The sequence below is a fragment of the Coffea arabica genome, chromosome 10e (genome assembly GCF_036785885.1).
Source record: "Coffea arabica cultivar ET-39 chromosome 10e, Coffea Arabica ET-39 HiFi, whole genome shotgun sequence".
NCBI lineage: Eukaryota > Viridiplantae > Streptophyta > Magnoliopsida > Gentianales > Rubiaceae > Coffea > Coffea arabica.
In genome coordinates this window covers 21,711,606-21,736,281 of record NC_092328.1, presented here as the reverse complement: position 1 = coordinate 21,736,281, position 24,676 = coordinate 21,711,606, and the positions used below count along the sequence as shown (strand labels likewise).

At 38.3% G+C, this 24,676-nt stretch overlaps 2 protein-coding genes across 2 annotated transcripts; one reads left to right on the top strand and one right to left on the bottom strand.

Moving 5' to 3' along the window:
• The first annotated feature begins 286 nt into the window (after positions 1 to 286).
• On the top strand, positions 287 to 18,512 carry LOC113711937 (uncharacterized). Its single transcript, XM_027235179.1, has 5 exons — positions 287 to 446; positions 1,434 to 1,554; position 1,612; positions 6,598 to 6,633; positions 18,405 to 18,512. Exons 1-5 carry the CDS (start codon positions 287 to 289, stop codon positions 18,510 to 18,512), a joined length of 426 nt encoding a protein of 141 aa, XP_027090980.1.
• Positions 4,540 to 6,336, bottom strand: LOC140015426 (uncharacterized). Its single transcript, XM_072067999.1, has 3 exons — positions 6,288 to 6,336; positions 4,954 to 6,021; positions 4,540 to 4,717 (listed from the first exon to the last, which is right to left on the bottom strand). Exons 1-3 carry the CDS (start codon positions 6,334 to 6,336, stop codon positions 4,689 to 4,691), a joined length of 1,146 nt encoding a protein of 381 aa, XP_071924100.1. The 3' UTR covers positions 4,540 to 4,688.
• Positions 18,513 to 24,676: the final 6,164 nt, after the last annotated feature.

The window sequence follows — 24,676 nt, the reverse complement described above, 5'->3', positions numbered from 1 at the left end:
GTCTGGAGTTGAAAGTTGAAACGGTTCAACTTGGACCATTTGGCTGCAGTTTTGACTCACTGAGTTGATTCAGCCACCGTGTCTGAAGTCTCCAACATGTAGAGTATGGTTCTTGGAATAGCCAGCCAAGTTCTCGTGGGGCCTTTAGTTTTACTTTGTACTTTGTCTTGTGATTTTGAAAGAGGCCAATTTTTTTTCCTCGGTGGTTTGATTTCTTGGTTAATTTAACTGGTTCTTGTATTATATTTTCTTGATGTTTGCAGGAAGTAATCTGTTAGTTAAATCAATGTTTGCAACAAGAGTAATTGGTAGAACACTTTTTGCAGCAGCCAAGGGTGAAACTTCGTCAGCAGCTGCAGCTTCTACTGCTAGTTCTAGACATAACCCTCTTGAGGATTTCTTTGAGGCCGAACGAAGTCCAGACGATGATAAACCTGTTGTATATGGTATAAATTCCTTCTGTGCTATGTTCCATGTTCTAAAGCTCTTGGTTTTCGTGTAGGAGTATGCAACTGGCCATGGAAGTAATGTACTAGAAAAACTATGTGGTATGGACGGTATGACTTTTTAGTATTTTAGCTTATTGTCTAATGGGAAAAGGGTGAAGGAGCTGTATTCTTGTATTAGTTGGGAGGTGTGGGAATTCCTATGATGTGTCTTAAACTTCAAGATTCTCTTTGAGCATTGTGGTGACAACCTTTTAAAATGGGTTTTATTTGGCTTAGAATGTCAAAAATAAAAGGGCTTGTGGAAACAGCATTAAGTATGACTACTATTTATGTGTAGGTATTTTTTCTTCCTCTTTTTTGGGGCCTTTTTTCTTGATAATTCTTTGTTCTATTTTCTGATGCTATGCTAGTTTTACATAAAGAGCTATTTTTGAGTTTTTGATTTTCTTACACCTAGATAGCTTGTTCCAGCAAAGTAAACCTATAGACTTTTGAAAGACATCAGAAAATACTTCTTGACCTTACCCACAATATGTAGCTTCTTAATTTTGCCAACCGGTTGAGGCATTTGAGGTAACAAGATATGCGGAAACTTGAGTTCTGAGAAATCATCAATTATTTTGCAAGAGAGATATGGTATGAGATAATTGTAAAACTATGTTCATTAGGTCATGAGCTTTTCTAATGTTACATAGGCTGTTTATTGAATGATTATCCCCAAGTTCATGAAATCAGTTGTACTTTCTTTTGTTGCTGCTTGCTTCATAGTCTGAGCTAATGCAAGTAGCTTATGGACCTTTTTATTTTCCTGATCATCTAATCAAAAGTATGTTTCGTGAATACTTGGTTGTACTTTGCTCACGGTGCATGTTGAGGAGTTAGTACTTATTGTGTCTATGGCCATGGAATATGCTATTACAATTGCTTCTTTTTTTTTTGGGTCTCATTTGTGACTTAGAGATAATTGCTGATTTTCCCATTTAGGTAGGGCCTGGAAAGCTTCTGAATTGCGCCTCAAATCATGGGATGATCTTCAGAAGTTATGGTATGTACTATTAAAGGAGAAAAACATGCTGATGACCCAACGCCAGATGCTTCATGCTCAGTGTGAATTTCAGAGGAAGAGAATAAATTCCCCATATTTTTATTCATCAATCGTAAGGGTATATATACAGGTATAGACATCCTATAATAGGAAGATATCCTATTACAATAAATCAGTCCTCTAATTCCTATAATTTAGGCTACAAACTAGCCTACATTTGTTAGCTATCTAATCCCTACAAATCAGCCTATATCAATCTGTGACAGCTATCTAATCCCCTACAAATCAGCCTATATCAATCTGTGACAGCTATCTAATCCCTACAAATCAGCCTGCATATAATCTGTAACACTCCCCCTCAAGCTGGAGCATAGATATTAATCATGCCAAGCTTGTTACATAGATAATCAATCCGGACCCCGTTAAGAGCTTTTGTGAATATATCACCTAATTGTTCTCCAGTCTTCACATAACCTGTAGTGATCAAACCTTGTTGGATCTTTTCACGAACGAAATGACAATCAATCTCAATGTGTTTCGTTCGTTCATGAAAGACTGGATTGGAAGCAATGTGAAGTGTAGCTTGATTATCACACCATAGCTTGGCAGGTACTGAGACCTTAATTCCTACTTCACTAAGGAGCTGATATACCCATATGACTTCACACACAGACTTGGCCATAGCTCTATATTCAGCTTCCGCACTGGATCGTGAGACGACATTCTGTTTCTTACTCTTCCATGAGACCAAATTTCCCCCAACAAAAACACAATATCCTGAAGTAGATCTCCTATCTTCCTTACACCCTGCCCAATCTGAATCTGAAAAACATTCAATCCTAGTATGACCATGATTGCCATATAGGATTCCACGTCCAGGAGCACATTTTAAATAGTGCAAAACTTGTTCGACTGCTTTCCAATGGTCAACAGTTGGTGAGGACATATATTGGCTTAACACACTCACTGAATAAGCAATATCAGGACGTGTCACAGTAAGATAATTCAACTTTCCGATTAGTCTTCTGTACGTCTCAGGATCTGCACACAATTCACCTTCTTTGGTTAATTGTAAATTAGGAACCATTGGGGTACTACATGGTTTAGCACCCAACTTTCCCGACTCCGACAGTAAATCAAGTACATACTTTCTCTGTGATAGAAAGATTCCCTTCTTACTCCTGCTAACTTCAACTCCCAAGAAATACTTTAACATCCCCAAGTCTTTGGTATAGAACTGAGTATGAAGAAAGGACTTTAGAGACGAAATTCCGCTAGAGTCGCTACCTGTGATTACAATATCATCCACATATACAACTAACAGAATAATACCTCCATTAGAGTGTCTATAGAAAATAGAATGATCTGACTTGCTTTTCTGCATCCCAAATTTCTCAATAGCTTGGCTAAATTTTCCAAACCAAGCCCGAGGACTCTGTTTCAAGCCATATAGAGATTTTTGCAGACGACTGACTTTCCCTTTCCCATACCCCCCTTGAGCAACAAAACCAGGTGGTTGCTCCATATATACCTCCTCCTGAAGATCACCATGAAGAAAGGCATTCTTGATGTCTAACTGATGCAGAGGCCAGTCATAAGCTGCAGCAAGGGAGATAAACAACCTGACCGAAGCAAGTTTAGCAACAGGAGAAAAAGTATCATGATAATCCACCCCATAAATTTGAGCATATCCTTTAGCAACAAGTCGAGCTTTCAATCGAGAAATGGAGCCATCAGAATTCATTTTGACAGTAAACACCCATTTACATCCAATGGCTTGTTTACCTGCAGGTAAGGTAACCAAAGTCCATGTACCATTGACATCTAGAGCATTCATTTCCTCAATCATAGCAGTCCGCCATCCGGGATGAGCTAATGCCTCTCGAACAGGCTTAGGTACAGAAACAGTGTCTAGGGATGTAAGAAAAGCACAAGAAGAGGAAGACAAATGATGGTAGGAAACAACTGAAGAGATTGGATAAGTACATGCACGTTTACCTTTTCTGTGAGCAATAGGGAGATCAAGATCATCGTTGGCAGCCGGATCTGATGACAAAGAGACTGGTTCATCAGGACATGATTCTGGAGACTCAAGGACCAAGTCAGAACTGGGCTGATGTGCCCGACGTGAGTAGGTATATTTGATGGGAGGCTTAACCGGTGTAGAAGGAGGCGGACCCAAATTTGGTATGACACTATAGATTAACAAATCATCATCCTCCCCTGGACTCACAGAACTTGAAGAGCCTGAAGATGAAGATAAAGGTGTTTGTTCCAAAAAAGTAACATCAGCAGACACAAGATACTTACCAAGACTAGGACAATAACAACGATACCCTTTTTGCATGCGAGAATAACCCAGAAACATACACTTTAAGGACTTAGGATCAAGTTTTGTAACTTGAGGACGAACATCCCGAACAAAACAAGTACAACCGAATATCTTTGGTTCTATAGGAAACAACTGTTTATTTGGAAATAGAGTGTGGAAAGAAGTATTACCAGACAAAACAGAGGAAGGCATACGATTGATTAGAAAACAAGCAGTAGATAGAGCATCAGCCCAGAAACATTTAGGAACCTTCATTTGAAATAACAAAGCTCGAGCAGTTTCAAGAAGGTGTCTATTCTTTCTCTCGGCAACCCCATTTTGAGAAGGGGTGTCAACACAAGAGGTCTGATGAAGAATACCCTGCTCAAGCATGTATTTCTGAAAACTGCTTGAAACATATTCTTTTGCATTATCACTTCGTAAAATTTGTACAGGTTTACCAAATTGGGTTCGAATTTCAGCACAAAAGGAAGAAAAGTGAAGAAATAGTTCTGAGCGACTTTGCATCAAATAAAGCCATGTCATTCTAGAATAATCATCCACAAAGGTAACAAAATATCTGAAACCAATTTTAGAGGTAACTGGACAAGGACCCCAAACATCAGAATGTACTAACTCGAAGGGAGCAGTAGCTCGCTTATTGATTCTAGGACTAGAACTAAGACGATGATGTTTAGCAAACTGACAAGGCTCACAATCTAATGAAGTAATGTTTGAAAACTGAGGACAAAGTTTCTTCAACATAGAAAGCGAAGGATGACCCAATCGACAATGTGCTTCAAAAGGAGAGATTGTTCCAGCACAAGCTATAGACCCTGGTTTCGGTGTATCAAGAATGTAGAGACCGTCAGACTCATGTCCCTCACCAATAATCTTCTTCGTCATGAGATCCTGAAATGAACAATAACCAGGAAAAAATGAGACACAACAATTAAGAGCACGAGTAAGTTTGCTGACAGAAATCAGATTAAAAGATAGTTGTGGTAGACTCAGAACAGATGATAAATGGAGAGATGATGTGGGCTGAGTGGTTCCAGACCCAATAACACTGGATGTTGAACCATCGGCTAAAGTAACAGGAGTGATAGATTTATGTGGCTGAAAGTTAGAAAGTAAACTAGGATTACCTGTCATGTGATCAGTAGCACCAGAATCAATGACCCATTTTGGAGAAGAGGAAACAAGACATGCATTGGGTTTACCTGTCTCGACAGGAGCAGTAACATGACCAGATGGCTGTTTCACTGTTTCTTGAAACTGAGTCAATCTAGCATACTCATCCGCAGATATTGTAACATGCTTGTCAGAGGTCGCACAACTAGATGCAATATGGGCAGAGTGAGCCTTCTTATACTGCAGCTTCCGACAGTCTCGCTTGATATGACCTGGTTTATGACAGTAGTGACATACAATCTCTCCTTGCTCCTGTCCATGATTGCTAGTATTCTTATCAGAGTGGTTGGGCCCCGACCCCATGCTCGTACTGTTGCCATTACTCTTGTAGTGTTGTTTTCCTGAATCAGCTGTGGTAGTTCGGCTAAGAAGAACACTGTTAGGCTGAGTAGATAGAACAGGTAACGTATTCTCTGTACGGAGAACCCTTCGAAAAGCATCTTCTAGACTGGAAATTTCTGAACTGGAAAGAATTTGAGATTTAGCAGTCTCAAATTCAGACGGAAGACCGGCTAGAAAACTCATAACCGCCATCTTCTCTCGCTGATTTCGTTGTTCCTCCACATCACAACTGAAGGGAAGCAGCATATTGAGCTCTTCATATGTTTTCTTGAAGTCCATAAAATAACTGGTGAGAGACTTGTCTCCTTTATCTGCCCTGTAAAAATCCTTGCAAACATCATAGATACGAGAGAAATTTCCTTTTCCAGAATATAAGAACTGTAAATAGTTCATTAATTGTTTTACTGTCTTACAATGAGTAACCAGACCGACCACCTCACTATCAATAGAATTACGGATCTGTATATACAAGCGAGCATCCTCTCTCATCCAAGACAATTTAGAGTCATCCGTAGGTGGATCATCAGTCAGATGGCCATCCATAGAAATACTGAGCAGATATAATTCAATAGTATTGTTCCAATCAAGAAAATTAATTCCAGTTAACTTATGTTCCGTGATTTTTGAAACCAGCGGAACTATATCAGAAACAACTCCAGGCTTTTTGTCAGACATAATTGCTAAGAAAATTCAACAAGATAACAGATTACCCATAAGAAAAACCTGTTGTAGCCAAGTCCCATACCTAGATCGATGTTGACCCATAAACAGGTATGCAAATAGCGTCGAGAGACAGAGGAGAGGTGCTGGGTTCTGACCAATCGGTACTACGTACCTCCCTGAGTTGGCGGTGTCTATAAAGGAACCTCTAAAGCCTGTACCTTGAATATGGCAGCAGCTTCCCTCACACCCAACAACCCAGAAAAAAAAAAATTTATGAACAAACCTTGCTCTGATACCATGTGAATTTCAGAGGAAGAGAATAAATTCCCCATATTTTTATTCATCAATCGTAAGGGTATATATACAGGTATAGACATCCTATAATAGGAAGATATCCTATTACAATAAATCAGTCCTCTAATTCCTATAATTTAGGCTACAAACTAGCCTACATTTGTTAGCTATCTAATCCCTACAAATCAGCCTATATCAATCTGTGACAGCTATCTAATCCCCTACAAATCAGCCTATATCAATTTGTGACAGCTATCTAATCCCTACAAATCAGCCTGCATATAATCTGTAACACTCAGAATCTACGTTTTCCGAATCCAGAACGTATCTCCAAGGTAGATTCTGTATTTTCCAGATAGCTGTTTCTCTCTCTCTCTCTCTCTCTTGCAATATTTTTTCCACTCTTTATGTTGAATTTCGTGGAGCCATTTCAGCCATTTATCTCAAAAAGGAAATGCATGTACGTGCATATCTCCCTTGTTGTAATATTCTGCGTTTCTTGTAGTAAGCACCCAAAATTTGTGTTTTTCAACTATATTATCCCTATTCCTTTATTATGCTGAGATAACCTCTCGACATCCTTGTGAAGAACCTCATCACTTCTTGGAATCATGGCACCATGCAAGGTGAAAGCAATTCCAGATATTTTCTTAGTTTGTAGTTCTACATGATAGATAAAGAAAAAATTGGGGGTGGTGGGACCGGGGGGAGGCCTGATTACAGGGAAATACACTTACTTTTTTGGCTGACAGTAGTCCCAGTAGAAAGCATCTGTTAGATACATGTTTCTCTGGAAAAAAAATTCTTGTAATTTGTAGTTTACAGCAGTCCTAGAAGAAACACCATCTGCCAGATGCATATTTCTTCTAGTTCTTCCGTATGAGATCTTTACTCTTCTCAGCCTCAAAGGATTTAATATCACATTCAGTTGTTCCATCTATAATTATCTGAAACCCTGTGCCAACTATAGTTTTTATCAGCAAGTGTTTTTGTTTGCTGACATCATTATTTGCTTAATCAACAAATTGCATTTTTTCAGTCTGTTTCATTGAAAATTTAATTTTCTTCTTGGTTCTCCTATTAAAAGCTTGTTTTTAGAGGTTGTGAAGATTGGACTTTTACAAAATGTTGTGTTTTACATAGATGGGTTTGGAGTGGATGAAATATTTTCATTGCTCCTTTACTATAAGTTACAGGAAGTAGATTGAGGTTTTCTGACTTGTTTCCTTAATATGTTCCATTTTTTAACATTGTACTTTTTCATTTGACATTTGTATGGTCATTACTAGTTCCATTGTTTAATTGAGATGAAGGGGATTAAGGTAAATGGGAGGCGGATATGCTTTTCTATGAATTTCTGATCAAATAAAAATAATTGGGTATCCAGGGGTAACTTTAGGTTGCATGGATGATTGTAGTAGTAGTGAGAAGGGTAAGAATTAACATACTGGTGGGCATTTGAAGACTAAGTGATGCAGCACGAAAACTTGGTAGGCACAACAGCTTTGTAGAAATGCTTAGATATTGAATGTCACCCGAACTTATAATAGTAACTTGGAATAGGATGGGAGAATATGTTTAAGAAGGTGAAAATTGATTGGCAATTCTAGGAATCGCTCTTAGGAATCTTTAGGCATCACACCTAAAGTTGGGATGTATCACACAACCCTAAGAAAGATGTTAAGTCTGCAGGAAAATTTTATTAATGACCAAAAACTGCCTTCTCTTTGTGGAGAAATGGTTATTTATAGATACTAGAACAACCAATTCCAATCCTAATTAGGACGCCTAACTAGAATAGAATTCTAGTAGAAAGCTAGAAAGCTAAGCTTTCTTATTTCTCATAACAACTAAAATACTAATTACCAAAAATAATTACTAAACAGAAAATTACCATAAACATAAAATTCCTGCAGCTAATCCAAATTACTAAAATACCTCTGCTGGTGAAAATTAGAAAACAAACTCCATAGAATTCAAACCAACTCCCAAGTTGGTTCGTTGTCATCAAAAGCATGCCAAATCAATGCTTGGGCATTCGACACATCCTTCCCATGTGTCCAATAAACCTTAGTGGATTTTTGCCATTTATCTCTATCATCTCTCCCCGGCTTGAGAAGACTCGACCCCGGCGAGTTAATGGCCTGATACCTCTCATAGAAATCTGGATCCAACTTCTGAAATTCAGATTCGGTAATCCATGTACAATCTGTGTGTGGTCGTCCCCTCCAATGAATAAGAAATTTTTGGTAGCCACCCCCTCTAGTAGACACAATTTGGTGATCAAGAACATCTTCAATTGCTTCACGTAAGCGTGTAGGAGGTGGAAGAGTAGCCTTAGAAGTCCCACTTGCTGAATCGTCTAAATGCCCATCATAAGCAGTCAAATCATCAATATTGAACACATTGCTAATCCCCATATCATCGGCCAACTCAAGAACATAAGCATTTGAGCTGATTTTCTTGAGAACCTTGAAAGATCCTGCACTTCTTGAATGTAGCTTCTTGTAGACACCCTTAGGATACCTCTCTGGCCGAATACAAACCATAACTTCATCCCCTTCTTCAAATTCTGCAAATTTCTTCTTCAAATCTGCATGTGCTTTGTACCTTTCATTACTGGTAGCAATCCGGTGTCGAACTTCATCATGTATATCCAAAATATGCTTAGAAAAAGCCTCAGCTTCAGTACTTGGACGAGCACTAACTGGTAATGGAAGCAAATCAATTGGTTGGCGAGGATTATCTCCCGTTACAGCCTCAAAAGGACTATAACCAGTTGATCGATTCACTGAACTATTGTAAGCAAATTCTGCCATTGGTAGAATTTGATCCCAATTGGAAACATGATCACCAACCAAACACCGAAGTAGATCACCAAGGCTGCGGTTAACTACTTCAGTTTGACCATCCGTGTGTGGGTGGAAAGAAGAAGAAAACTTGAGTTTAATGTGCAGCATCTTCCACAAAGTCCGCCAAAAGTAGCTCATAAACTTCACATCCTTGTCTGAAACTATAGTCATTGGCAGTCCATGAAGTCTAACTATCTCTGTGATGAAAATCTTAGCGATATGGACAGCATTCGAAGTCTTAGCACATGGGAGAAAGTGAGCCATTTTCAAAAATCTGTCCACAACTACTAGTATAGAATCATAACCTCGCAATGTTCTTGGTAGTCCAAGGACAAAATCCATGCTCAAATCCTGCCACGGTCCATGTGGAATGGGTAGTGGCATGTAAAGACCAGTGTTTCTCTTTTGCCCTTTGGCCAATTGACAAATTCGGCATCTAGCAACAGTCTTGCCAACATCCCGTCTTATACTTGGCCAATAGAAGCGATCTTGCACCATGGCAATTGTCTTGTCACGCCCAAAGTGTCCTGCAACACCTCCACCATGTAATTCCCAAATTAATTCCCTCAGTGAAGTACTAGGAACACAAAGTAGAGTTTTCTTGAAAAGATAGTCATCATGGATGGAAAAACCAGCATATTCTACTTGTTTACCAGCCATTTAATCCTCATATATGACCTTGAAGTCTCTACAACGAGGATAATCTTGCTTGAGTGAATCAAAACCAACCACTTGAACAGCCATAGTAGTTAGAATAAGATGCACATGACTAAGTGCATCAGCCACCTTATTCTCAACACCTGCCTTATGCTTGATAACAAAATTGTATTGTTGCAGGAAAGAAAACCATTTGCCATGTCGATGACCCAATTTCTTTTGAGAATTTATATATGTGAGGACCTCATGATCAGTATATAGGACAAATTCCTCATAAATAAGATAATGATGCCAATGGTGAATAGATTGAATAACATTGTAGAATTCCTTGTCATAAGTAGAGTATTTCTGCTTTGCCTCATTCAGCTTTTCACTAAAATAAGCTATAGGATGACCTTCTTGACTTAGAACTCCACCAATCCCAACATGAGAAGCATCACATGCGATCTCAAACACCTTTGAAAAATCTGGCAGCCTAAGCACTGGGGCTTCGGTCATTCGCTTCTTCAATTCTTCAAAAGCCTTAGCTGTAGTTTTTGTCCATTGAAACTGTCCCATCTTCATGCAATCAGTGATGGGAGCCATAATAGAGCTAAACCCCCTTATAAATCGCCTATAGAATGAAGCTAGCCCATGGAAACTGTGAACCTCCCTCAAATTAGTAGGAACCGACCAATCTACTATTGCCTTCACCTTTTCCGGATTAGCAGCTATCCCTTTATTTGAAACGACAAAACCCAAAAATACAACACTTGGAGCCATGAAAGTACACTTCTTTAAGTTGATATAGAGCTTTTCTTGACGAAGAACTCTCATTACTTGTTGAAGATGGTTAATGTGCTCCTCTTTGTTCTTGCTATAAATTAAGATATCATCGAAGTAGACAACCAAAAAGCGGCCAATAAAGGACTGAAATACCTGTGTCATGAATCTCATAAAGGTGCTGGGAGCATTAGAGAGGCCAAACGGCATTAGTAGCCACTTACAGAGTCCATCCTTCGTCTTAAAGGCTGTTTTCCACTCATCACCCGGACGAATTCTGATTTGATAGTACCCCTTTCGCAAGTCAATTTTAGTGTAGATAATTGAACCGGCCATCATATTAATCATATCATCAAGTCTAGGTATGGGAAACATATACTTGATTGTTATTTTGTTGACTACACGGCTATCTACACACATTCTCCAGGTTCCGTCTTTTTTTAGAGTCAATAAAGCCGGCACTGCACAAGGACTTGGGCTGATTTGAATATGTCCTTTGTCCAAAAGCTCATCCACTTGTTTCTTAAGTTCAGCAGACTCACTCGGGTTCATGCGATAGGCAGGTAAGTTAGGTAGTTGAGAACCTGGTATGAAATCTATTGCATGCTGGATATCACGCATAGGTGGTAGTCCATGCAGCAAATCTTCGGGAGCTACATCGGAAAAATCAGACAGCAATTTGACAATTTCTGGAGGCACTTCTTCAGAGTTGACACCTGCTGAAATTTTCACCTCTTTGAAGACTAATACCATAATAACTCCTTGCTCCTTGCTCTCCCTTTCAAATTGCTTCTTGCTCAAAATCTGAAGAGGCTTCTTCCTTGTCTCGATCACTTCATTAACTCTTGAATTCTCTTGTTTGGTTGGTTTCTTCTCGTGAAACTTCTTCATTGTTTCAGCACTCATAGGCTTTAAGACAATCTGCTGGTCATTAAACTTGAATAAGTAAGTGTTTGAATTTCCGTTATGATCCATATCTCGGTCATATAGCCAAGGTCGACATATGGGAAACAGTCATTGGAATAACGTCACACCATATAGTATCGCTGTAAGGTCCATGTTTAATGGACACCAAGCAATGTCTCGTTACCGGTATAGAGCTACTGTTGATCCAAGCAACCTTGTAAGGTTCAGGATGTGGCTCTGTAGGCAAATTTAACCGTTGTACGGTAGACTCTGAAACATCAATGCCACCATCAATAATGAGCTTTATAGTCTCTTGTCCACAGCAAACTAAGGTTTGAAAGATTGAAGTTCTTCGCCAGTCTTCCTTTTGTGACATATGTCTCACAACCGAGAGATAAGACGTGTCTTCTTCTTCCTCTTCCAAATCATCAACATTAAGTTGTGCTATCTCAGTCAAATAATCAGCACCTTCATCTTCCTCCACCTCTAGATTTTTCTTATCTCTGAAATCGGCGCTAATGTGCAAGTTTCTCTTATTCAGGCACTCCCATGCCATGTGTCCCTTCTAACCACAATTGAAACATCCATCTTTGTTTTTGTTTCTTTCATCGATTGTGGAAGCCTTAGTTTTTGTCTCTACAGGCTTGGAAGTTGCTTGAATTGCTGCTGATTTATATGGCTTGCCATTTGCAGCAAATCTTTTAGGAATTACCTCCCCACCTTGAGTATTGAACCTCTTAAATAGTGGCTGCTGCAGGCTCTTTTCAAGTCTAAGAGCTGCTTGGAATGCATTATCAACTGTGTAGATATCACGTCCCATCAATTCTTTCCGAATTTCAGGTCTCAACCCAACTTAAATCTGGATAAAGCTTGTGCTAAACTTTCGGTGCCTCCGCAGCGAATTTTTAGCTCTTCAAACTTATTCATATATTCAGCAACTGTTATTCCTCCTTGCCTTAAGCTATTCATATCTTAAAAAAGATCAGCTTCATAATGTAGAGGTACGTACTTTCTCTTTAAACACAGCTTCATCTCTTCCCATGTCAAGTCTAGTTGTCCAGTAAGTCAAAGGCCATGCTCGACTCCTGTCCACCACACTTGGGCTTGTCCAACAAGTTTCATGATAGCAAACTTAACTTTTCTCTCATCAGTCATATCATACCATCAAAATAGCGTTCCAAAATAGCGAGCCAATCAGAAAATATTTTAGGATCAATTCTTCCATCGAAATCAAGGATATGTACTCTTACCTTTTTTGTGATGTCTCCTGCGAAATCATAAGTGTTGTCTTCCTTGCCTTGCTGATGAACAATCTCATCAGCCATGTCAAAAAGAGAAGCTTGTAACCTTCCAAAAGATCGATTTAATCTATTTTCACTCCTACCAGATTGATTCCCGATTGTGTCTTCAGGCTGTTCGAGATGGTCTGGTTCCTTTCCATTGTTTTTGACCCCAGATCCGGACTCACCGTTGCCTCTAGATTTAGGAATTTGCTGTTGCTCAGTATTAAAAATTTTGTCTTCTAACACAGCAAGCCTCTCTAAGAGAAGATTAATGATGTTATCCCGTTCCTTGTCTGTGTATCGAACCCTAAAACTCAACCCACTTCTTGTCGTCATGGGAAAGCCTTGCTCTGATTACCAACACTAACGCAGCACGAACACTTGGTAGGCACAACAGCTTTGTAGAAAAGCTTAGACATTGAATGTCACCCGAACTTATAATAGCAACTTGGAATAGGATGGGAGAATATGCGTAAGAAGGTGAAAATTGATTGGTAATTCTAGGAATCACTCCTAGGAATCTTTAGGCATCACACCTAAAGTTGGGATGTATCACACAACCCTAAGAAAGATGTTAAGTCTGCAGGAAAATTTTATTAAGGGAAATTTGCCAAATTGGTCCCTAACATTTACCAAAAACACTTTTTTAGTCCTTAACATATAAAATCAGCCAAAATGATCCTTCACATTTAAATTATGAGCCAATTTGGTCATATTGTTCGTTTTTGCTCATTTCTCCGGCTAAAAATAGCACGCCCCTCTCACGTGGTCATATTTTTAGAGGCAAAACCGGAAAACACATTTCATTACCGGTCGAAAGAGGCCATCTTTCCTTCATCTAATCACCTCACTAACCCATGAAATTGAAGAGGGGAAATACAGTAGCAAGAAATTGGGAAGAAGAAGCTGACATTTGAAGAGTAAAATGGATCCAAACGAGTGATGTCTTTGTGGAAAGGAACCCATCATTGTGATTTCTTGGAAACCTGCAATCAGATACTTACAAAATAGTTGTAATACTTGGGGAGGGGGGGAAGAGTGAGGCATCTGATTTTTTGTTGGTTGGGGGAAGGGGAAGAAGAGATAGAGAGAGGTAGTTACTCTTGGCGCTGGAGGGATTTGAGGATGGAAGCTTTGGAAGACTCGATCTCCCATCCATGTATCCGAAGTCCAACTCGCCCGTCCGGCAGCAACTCCACTCCGGCTTCTTTCAATTCTTTCTGGTCTGCCTCCCACTCCATGCCCCCTACCTCACAAAACAAGCACCGTCATGATTTATGTCCAGTCCTGTTCCAGATTCTGCAAACCCCCCTTCTGCTGGGCTGGCGACTGGAGCTGGTTTTCTACTTTCACAAGGATGGTTTCCGAATGGCGATGGATTCCAGCTACCGCTTTTTGTGAAAGGTTAGAATCGTCATTGCATCTTGTTTGTGTGTGTGTGTGTGTACATGCCCTCTTAATTTTCTTCACGATTTTCTGGCCAAACCTTCAATCTTTTCTCAATCACACCCTACAGGTTTGTCGTCGTCATCATCAGCAGTACATTTCCAAGTTATGCTTGTTAATTTGGGGATGCAATTAGGGTTTCTTCAAACTGTAATTTGAGGGCCAAAGGTGAAATGTGTATATTGGTGGTAGTCCCCTATCCTTTTACCTTCAACCGGTAATGAAATATGTTTTCCGGTTTTGCCCCTAAAAATATGACCACGTGAGGGGGGCGTGCTATTTTTAGTCGGAGAAATGAACAAAAACGAGCAATATGACCAAATTGGCTCATAATTTAAATGTGAAGGATTATTTTAGCTGATTTTATATGTTAAGGACTAAAAAAGTGTTTTTGGTAAATGTTAGGGACCAATTTGGCAAATTTCCCTTTTATTAATGACCAAAAACTGTCTTCTCTTTGTGGAGAAGTGGTTATTTATAGATATTAGAACAAAGCTGATTCCAATCCTAATTAGGACTCCTAACTAGAATAGAATTCTAGTAGAAAGCTAGAAAGCTAAGCTTTCTTATTCCCCATAACAACTAAAATACTAATTACCCAAAATAATTACTAAACAGAAAATTATCAGAAACATAAAATTCCTGCAGCTAATCCAAATTACTAAAATACCCCTTCTGGTGAACATTAGAAAACAAACTCCATAGAATTCAAACCAACTCCCAAGTTGGTTCCTTGTCATAAAAAACATGCCAAATCAATGCTTGGGCATTCGACACATCCTTCCCATTTCTCCTATAAACCTTAGTGGATTTTTGCCATTTATCTCTATCACTAAGAGAGCCCTGAGCTCAAAATTTTTGAGAGTTGAGACATTTGGATTGTAGAATTCTCTCCTTTAAAACCATAGTCACAGTCTTAGCTTTTAAAGAACAAGGTAGATGTTTAGTTCTACAATTTCAGTGGTTATACCATATCATCATGCAACCATGCTGTTGTCCTGCTCAGGGTTCTTGTTCCTTCTTAGTTTATCCAGGTCAGAAGAGATAGGTATATAAATGTTTTTTTTTTCTTTTTGGTAAGCTTTCAAATGCTTCACGATCTAGAGAGCTCTTTTAACTATCCACTAGTTGGCTATTCATGATTTTCAAGGGCTTTTAAATGCAACCCAGGCCATAATTTGTACTAAGTGCACAATATTAGTTCCAATTGTTCCCAACAGATCAATTGTTGCTAGGTTATTAGTATCTCATCTCATTTACCACATTTTGTGATAAGTGATTTTGAGCCATTAAATACCATCTGATTTATGTAGTATTTTGGATTTTACCTGTATCAAATTGCTGGAATATGTGGTCAAGTGTGGTATTTGGTGATGGCAACAACAGCAAACAATTCAGTTTTTCTTGTCACTTTCTTGTTCTCCAACGTTGTGCTTAGTTGTATTTTATGTCCTGTATTGGTATCTTTAATTCCTAGGTTGCATTCATGATTCGTTTACCAGCCTGTACAATAAAAGGAATTGGTTAACCTCTTTGAAATTATTCTGCATACCTGCATAGAGTTTTGCTCTCACCAATTTGTGTATCTGTTTTTGAAATGGTCTAACTACTACGCTATCATATTCAGTGTGGCATTCCTGGCTGGTAAATATCCTTTGTGTGTCCTTATATTTGATTTGAATGTCATTTCTCTATTCTTAGCTTCCTGAAAATTCAGATGCCTTCTTAATCCCTAATCAACCTTGTTGCAAAGGCCTTCTAGTAAATGTAGTAAGCTTGTGTGGAAAAGTGCCTGTAAAGTTTGTGAATTGATTTTGGAAGTGTAATTCCTTATCTGAAGATTAACAGTGATGAGAACATGAAGATTGTCCAAGCAAATCGATTTAGTTAATTAGTCCAAGTTGTGTCATTTATTTGGTGGTATTAAGCAAGGGTTTGTTTGTCATTTACCTTGCCAAATTGAGTCATTTATTAGATATTAAAATTCGGCCAGACTTGTCTTAGTTAGCCGAATTAATTAGTTATTAGTTTAGTAAATAAGTGAATCCAATTCACTTTAGGGTTTCTAGTTTAAGTGAATCCAATTCACTCTAGGGTTACTAGTTTAAGTGAATCCAATTCACTTTAGGTCTTCTAGTTTTGTATGGCTATATATAGCCCAAGTAAGAGACCTTCAAAATCAGTTTTTTGATCAATAAAAATTCGTGAGTTATTAACTTTTCTCTTTCCAAGAGAGCTCCTTTGAATATTTGAGAATCTTTCTCAAGATATTCATACCGAACTTATCAATCAAGTAACTCCTTGGTTGTGGCGTTCTACTACCTATAATTTGGTTCGCTAATTCGTTAAGTCGCGGGTTGAGATTGTATCAATATTGTTCGCTACTTAGAGGGTTAGATTGGGTCAAATTCTCCGCTGCCAAACTGTTGGTGTCGTTGTCTAGATCGTGTCGAAGTGCGTATCACATCAAACAGCACTTCCGTTCTTTGACTTACATGTAAGAATTGGTTGCGTGCAATGGTGTATTAAATAACACAAATACTATCCTTAGATATTATAAGCTCTAGGTATGTTTGTTCAACTGATAGTGTAATTTTAAAGGTTTATTTCTGTCTTGTACTTCACCCTCCTAAAGATGCGCATTTGTTCCCTTCAGAAAACTTCTGTAAGCCACTGGGACTGCTCCCGAGAGCAGTTTGCCATTAAATGGCACTTAAATGTTTTGGGTCTTTGAGAATTTGACTGCTGCTTCCTTTCAGTTCATTTTAAGCTGATCCACTAACTTTGACTATTGAGGTCCTAAAACTTTCTTTGAGTCTTCATTAATCTTGATTATCCTGAAAGTTTTTACTTTTGGATATTGATATTTGCACATTCTGAGCCCAAGTGATGAAAGAACGTCAATTCTTTCCAGATATTGATCATCTATGAAGTTAACTAGTCTCTACACATCGAAATAACTGTGAAGAAAAAGAACTGATTGACATTGACACCATCTCAAGGAGAATGTATACCTTTTAGTCCATTTTAATTGATAATCATACTGATATCATGGATTTGGAATAACTATAATATAATCATGACATTAGGATTAGAATGACGGGAGTAAGAATTTTTAATTCAGTGGGAAATTAAAGAAGGATATTGGATTCAGTGGGAAATTAAAGACTTCTTGGATTATTCATTCAGTGCATGCTTTATTGACTTGGTTGGAGCCTTGGTTCCTACTGAATTTAGATTAAGTTCCTATTAATTGGGAAGCTTACACATCCTCAATGGGTCAATTGCTAATATAGGAGGACAACTTTGTTGGTGAAACTGTGGCTTGCCCTTGTGGAGTGAGCAAATACTTTCATGGAATGTTTCCTCCTCCCACACCCCTCCAGCTCCCCCAGAGACCATAAAAGCAAATGAATAGCCCTCTGTGATGCATCATTCTCACTTTCCATTGAATTCTCTCATATCTATTGCTGAAAGTGGGCTTCTTGCTAGGATTTAGTTTCCGTTATGCAATGTGAGTAACTGTTGCAATGATGATGTTAGACCTTGTAAAGCTGTGATTACATGACCATTGGTAGGGTAGAGATCTTGTGCTGACAATAAAATCTTCACTTTTGAGTTTGATCAAATCCAGGAAGATGCATTATACAAGTGTGCTGTGGAACTTGGCTCCTCTCCAATAGATTCTCTCTCCATTTCCTGTAGTGCACATCTGGATGCATGACACATGTCTTCATTTATTAGGATTTGTCAAATGAAAAATGATCATATTCCTTCCTAATAAATGAAGACACGTCATGCATCTAGATGTGCATTGTGGAAAATGGAGAGAGAACCACTGGAGAGGAGCCAAGTCCGTGTGCTGCGTGCTGTCGGCAAAACAAGACTAGTCAACAGGAACTTACATACTTGGTTAAAGTACGTAAAAGAAACCCAAGTTTCCTTTTGGATGGGTGGCATTTGTTTATCTGCTTCATCAACCAACAGGGATTTGTAATCTGATTTGTTGTACCTTATCACCAGGCATTGCAACTACAGATATGGCAAGATCATGTTTTACAAGTTCTGTTTACTGTCCACTATGTGATGGTCTAGAATGCAAAAAATTGGCATTCTGTTTTCATGTGGAATGTGTTGTGGGGTCTACCAGTTTACTCACAGCATTAAGGTGGTTAACGGATTCTTTTTGCAAAATTGCAGGTAAGGAAATCAATGTGTCGAATAAAGCATGTATTGACTGAGAGGGCAATTGAAGAACCAGATCCAAGGAGGTCAGCTGAGATGAAAAGAATGATAAACGCCCTATAGTGTCCTCCATTTAGTTCTTATGCAAGCTTTCTTGTTCTTATAGTTGGACGTCGGGATATCAATAGCTCTTCTTCTTTATTTAGTAATAAAGATAGGTGGTGAGTGGGTTTTATTTTCTATTGATTCAGATATATGGATGTCCTACCACATGAGAAATGTGATACAATGCAAGTCTAAGGATATCCTACAGTTCATGAATATTTTCTGGTTGGTTGAATGTAAAATTTTATCAGGAAAATGGTAGTTTTGGTACCCAAACTTTGGATGAAAACAAATCTGGTGCCTAAACTTTCAACTTTTGAGCACATGTAGTACCCTTAACAGTGTTTTTCAAATTGCTGTTAGAAAGGGTCATGTGATTGTCACGTGTCCGGCAATTGTTTTATAAAAAAATGTCCAAAAAATATAAAATATCTTTTTGATAAAACTATCAGCCCTTAAACTTAGTGTCAAAAGGATATTTTACATGGCACTTAGTGTTAAAATGATATTTTACTTTTGGTTTTGACATTTTTATACAATAGTTATCAGACATGTGACAATCACGTGACTTTTATTGGTAGTGATTTGGAAAAATCCATCAGGGGTACTAAATGTGCTCAATAGTTGAAAAATTAGGTACTAGATATGTCATTGTCCAAAATTTGGGGATTAAAATCATTCATATGTCAAAGTTTGGGTACTAAAACTGCATTTTTCCCAAATTTTATTTGAGCTATCTTGCCTACTGCCAACTTTGGAGGACAATGCAGTTGGTTTGGATGTTTGCTTTTTGACATTGAGCCTCATAACTACCCTATGTTTGATGTCACGGCCCCACCTCCCCCTAAGGCGAACCAGAGGGTTCGGCGGTCCGCCTGCCCAGCTCTCGCCGGGACTCAGTCGTTCACTACAATCCTCAATGGAATTTCAAGATATTTATATCAAATATACATCAAAGGTTCCCAAACTTTACATATCAAAAGCGAAGCGTCCACGCTTCCACTGCGCCCCTCTGATCCTTGATACCAACTATTCTACAGGAGGAAGTCCAAAACTAGACTATTACACATCCAATCAATTCTAAACGTTCAATACAATCCCAATATGAACGATTACACAAAAGGAATTCTAAGTTCAATCCATACATGAGATAATCCATGAATAAACACTACAAGCCCTTCCTTCGCCTTGAGCCCTGTGGAGGGGAATAAAACATTTTGGGGTGAGCTAGAAGCTCAGCGAGTAACCAGTAAAATCAGTTATCAAATCAGTTTCACAATCGTTCATTTCAATAATGTCATTTCAATATGGAGTATCAATAATTCAAGAAACATTTACAATGGAAAGCGATAGTAACATTCATGAAAAGGATACGTTCGTTCTCCTGTCATTTCATTGCATTTTGGTTTCATTCGTGCATTCATTCACCCCATCCCTGGCTTTTGGCCAGGCTCCACCAACCTACAAGGTAATACTCAAGTATACCGAAACGTTCACCCAAGTTCCTAGTCGCCCGACCGAGTCCGCTTCTGGCTCGAGACGACCGGTAACAAGGGGCAATGGCCAGTTCAGCCCAAAAGGCTTACATTCATGCGCAAGTAGTATTTAATCATTAATCATTGAAAATTTCATATTTATTTAGGTCGAGTGCGATAAAGTACACACTCGCCTAGAAAACTCGTTTTAACAATCATTGAAAGCAAAATCGATAATAACAAGACACTGATATGTAAGAAAACAGTTCCAAAATTAACTTTGAAAACAGTTCAAAAGTAAATAATGCGGGAAAGCGGTTCAAAAGTAAATTCGGAAACAGTTCAAAAGTAAATAATGCAAGAAACGGTTCAAAAGTAAATTCGGAAACAGTTCAAAAGTAAATAATGCAAGAAACGGTTCATAAATAATTTTAGAAATAGTTTGAGGTCACTCATCTCCATGGCTCAGAAACCATCCATCATATTGCATTACTTCACTCAAGTCCAAGCCCTAAAGCACAAACGCAAAGCAATCAAGCCCATTCAAAATTCGGACAGCATTTCCCCTGAATTTGCTAACTTTTCCAGCCATCATGGCTTCATTATTTCCTCATTCCAACCCAAGGGTACACACACAACAAAAGTTCATCCAATAGCCATTCAGCAAGCTCCAAGTAGTACAAAGACAAGTCAAGCTAGGGAAATGTCCGGAAATGAAAGTTAAGCTCAAAACCAGAAAAACAGTTTTGACGTTATTTTGCGGTAATGGTGCCAAAAGCACTACGATGGTCGGATGAAGGTGCAAGACCCACCGTTTCGAAGCTAAGAACCAGGGCTACAACAATGTAGAAGGTCACTCAGTCCAAATCCCAGCACAACTAAGTCATATATGCCAAATACCAAACCAGAACCGTAATTGCAGGTTTACAAATTACACTATACTGTAATCAGTACAACTCAGTCTAAACAGGTCCAAATGCAGAAATTCCAAAGGCATATGGTAGCCAGGACATCAAACTACATTTCATCAGAAGACCTCAACACCCAAAACCAAAACAATTCCAGTCAAAACAACCCATTACAGGCGCAGTTCTTACATCCTGATGAACCCAGAACAGCAACAGTAAATTCGGCTTATCTCATTTTACACTACTCCAATTGACCTGAAATTTTACAGGCACCCTTAAAACATCAATACCTACAACTTTCATGTTTTGAGCCAAGGCCAATTCGGCCTCTATCTAGGACCAAAAATTTCGGACAGAATGAAGAACCAAGAACCCTAATTTTCCAGATTTCTTCCAAAACAGAATTTACTTGCAATTAATCACTTTTTCCACCTCCTAGCTTCCTCAACTATCATTTCCAATCATCATACATAACCACATAATAACAATCATATGAGAACAGAAAAATCCTAATTAAATATAAAACTTCACTAATTTCAACCAAAATCATGAAATCATCCATAAAATCACTTATTCAACCACCACCAATCACTAATTGAACATTATCAAGATCAAAGGAAGAATTCCCTAGTTACTCACCTTGCAAGCTCAAGAAAGTAAGCAACTTAGCACCAATTTCTTCCAAACAACTCCACAACCAACCTCAATATCACCAAACTAAGAAGTTCTATGGAAAAATTTGAAGATTAAACGGTTGAATTGAAAGATTGGGCAAGATTGGAGCTTGAAAATTGAGAGAGTTTTCTTTCCTTTGTTCCTAGCAAGAAATTCGGCCAAGAGCTTCAAAATAAGAAGAATTTTGGGTCAATTTTGGTTTAAATGGTAAAGGCATGAATAGTGGTCAAAAGGTCAAAAAGGTAAGAATAAATCCTCAAGTGACACATGTCCTCTTCATTAATTGCTTGCCTAACTTTTTGTCTCTCTTACACAAATATCTTAACACATTGTAAAATAATATCACTTAATACAAAATTCCAACAAGTTGTCAAAAATATAATGCATTTACCGCACTTGCGGGTCCCACGTCCAAAATACGCTTTTAATTTCTCAAAAACTAACCGATACTAGAAAAATCATTTTAAAACTATTTTTGCTCATAAACTTTATCTGGGGAATTTTTCTAATCAAGAAAATGTAGAAAAGGCGGGTTTTGTTTTAAACAAAATAAACCCTAGAAAATTAGAAAATTTCCGGGTTCTCAAACTCATTTTTTTCGGGGCGTCACATTTGATCTTTGTGACACTTGTTCGTTCTTTACATCGAAAACTTGTAGACTATAGTAGGGTTTGGAACATGAAAGATAATCTCTCTTATATTGCAATTAAGGTGTTTTATTTTGAATGCTAATACTTAATGTTGTTATGGACTAAAAAGGGGAAAAGAAAAAGACGGTAGATTGGACGAAGGATAAAAGCATTTGGCATAAGTTGCAGACTATTGTTGCGCTGTGACATACTAACTACTTTGGCATAAGTTGCATGCTATTGTCGCGGTGTGACATACCAACTACATTCTAGCCTTTTTTGGGAATAGGTTTAGGTTAGTGTGTGTGTTTCTTCCGACTGTTTGAAAAAAAAAAAGACATACCAACTACATTCTAGCCTTTTTCCGAATCAGGAGTATAACTTTTACATTGTCCTCCAAAGTTGCAGTTGGCAGAATTTTACATTCAATGAGTAGCTCAATACTTCTATTGATGATTTATGTCAAGATATAGGTCAAAAGAAACGAGGCAGAGTCAACTAGCAATAAGAATTCCTTGATCAATATTATCCTTGACAATAATAACAATTCTAGATAATTTTAGGGTGCAGGCAAATCCTAACTTTAATCATAGATAATTCTAGGCCTTCATTTAATCAATTTTTTTTACGCTTAATCAAAATTATACTTGAAATGATAACAATTTTAGATGAATTTAGGGCATAGAAAAATCCTTACTTTAACGGATAATTTTGGGTCTTTCGATTACTTTAGTATACATCAACCGCTAACTCACATTGCAGGCAAATTACCCGTAATTCAGCCCTAGAATCTAAATGTCTAGCTACCAATACCTACCCCAAACCAACAACGTCCAACCCCATAGTGTCATGGAGCGAGCTAAATAAAAGAAGGCCACGTGTTTGATTCTTATTGGTGTAGTTAGGAGTTTGTTAGAAATTGATACCTTTATAAGCAGGCATCTCTGCTTTGTTGTAATGAGTTTTTGGAATTATTCCCTCAGATTCGTCTGAATTAACTTGAGGAGCAATCCTCATTTTTCCCTCCCAAATTTTCCTTCAATCTTTCCCCTTCTTAGCTAAATCCATTATTTCTGTTCTTGTAATTTGTTTTCCAGATTCAATTAATGAAAGTTGAAGTTCATTCGTTCACTATTTGATCGATTCATCATTAATTGGTTTCCTTCATTCGAGCTTAATTCCTTATGCTTCCTGCAAACTCTGGTTTCTCTGGTTTCTGTACCATAACAGTGGTATCAGAGCTAGCTACGAGCCATTGGGAGAAATGACTAAAAATCAAGATGAGATGAGGAAAGAGATAACTGAACTAGGGAGTGTAGTTAGAACTTTTGCTAACAGAAGTGATGGACTGGATCAAGCTGTGAGGATCATGGAACACAGGCAGGAGAACACTGAAAAGGCTCTCAAAAACCTGGATCAGAAATACGAAGGTATGATGAACATGATGGCACAAATGTTAGCAAAGCTGAATGACAAAGGAAAGGAGGTAGAGAGCAGCAGCTCAGAGTCTGATTCAGGATATAAGGAAGATGGCAGGAGAAGGGAGGCGCAGAAGGGAGTTATGGATAAGTCTGAGGCTAAGGAGAGCAAAATATTCACCAGATTTCCTAAGGTGGATCTACCAACCTTCACTGGAGAGAACCCAAAGGAGTGGATCAGCAAAGCCAACAAGTATTTCAAAATCAATGGAATAGAGGAAGAAACGAGAGCTGAAGTTGCAGAACTTTATCTCAGAGACAAAGCAGATATATGGTTCCACGGCACGTTTTCTGGCAGGAAGGTTATTCATTGGGAAGAACTCTGCAATGCACTTTGTGAGAGATTTGGAGATGGCTCCCCTGAAGAAGCTATAGCGGAATTCAACAAACTGATGCAGACAGGTTCAGTAGCTGACTACCTGGAGAAGTTCGAAATGCTCAAAGCCCTGGTAATGCCTTCCCTTCCCCATCAACAAGATTGTTATTATAAAACCTGTTTCCTAAGTGGTACTAAAATAGAAATGAACAAAGACTGTAATGACTGCAAATTTGGTGCGGTTTCAATGCAATGTATATTTTACATAGCAATAGTTGAACACCTCGTTTGCTTGATCCAAGGGTTGCCTAAATTAAGTAAGGACTGCAATCCTAATGTTGCTGTGGATGAGTACTGCTCACTGTCTTCATTTTGGATAGTGAAAAACATTGCACTAGGGGTGAAAAAAGATGCAAATGCATTCATTTTCGTGTTCAACCCCGGTGAGGTCATCTTCCTTGAAAACTTCAGCAATGGACAATTGAAATATGTACAGGAGTGCAGCTTCAAATTGCTTGAAAGAAGATGTCCACAGAAAAGAGAAGTAGAGAAGTGTACAACAGTTATCTATGGTGTCTGCATTTCCATTTTGCAACTTTCTACTCTTGCTATATGTGGACACCAAAGTAAAATTGTGATTATGGAGGTTGGGGATAGTGAACTTCTTAATGAGAAATCTTCCCAATCTTTGTTATGGTGTA

Excerpts from the sequence above, each read along its gene's own strand:
- LOC113711937 (XM_027235179.1), top strand. The coding sequence starts at position 287 with ATGTTTGCAACAAGAGTAATTGGTAGAACACTTTTTGCAGCAGCCAAG. Across the intron at positions 447-1,433 it reads TGATAAACCTGTTGTATATG|GTAGGGCCTGGAAAGCTTCT; the intron begins GTATAAATTCCT and ends TTTCCCATTTAG. Across the intron at positions 6,634-18,404 it reads ATCCAGAACGTATCTCCAAG|GTAAGGAAATCAATGTGTCG; the intron begins GTAGATTCTGTA and ends GCAAAATTGCAG.
- LOC140015426 (XM_072067999.1), bottom strand. The coding sequence starts at position 6,336 with ATGGGGAATTTATTCTCTTCCTCTGAAATTCACATGGTATCAGAGCAA. Across the intron at positions 6,022-6,287 it reads TCACATGGTATCAGAGCAAG|CAATTATGTCTGACAAAAAG; the intron begins GTTTGTTCATAA and ends GAATTTTCTTAG. Across the intron at positions 4,718-4,953 it reads TGCTACTGATCACATGACAG|GATCTCATGACGAAGAAGAT; the intron begins GTAATCCTAGTT and ends TGTTCATTTCAG.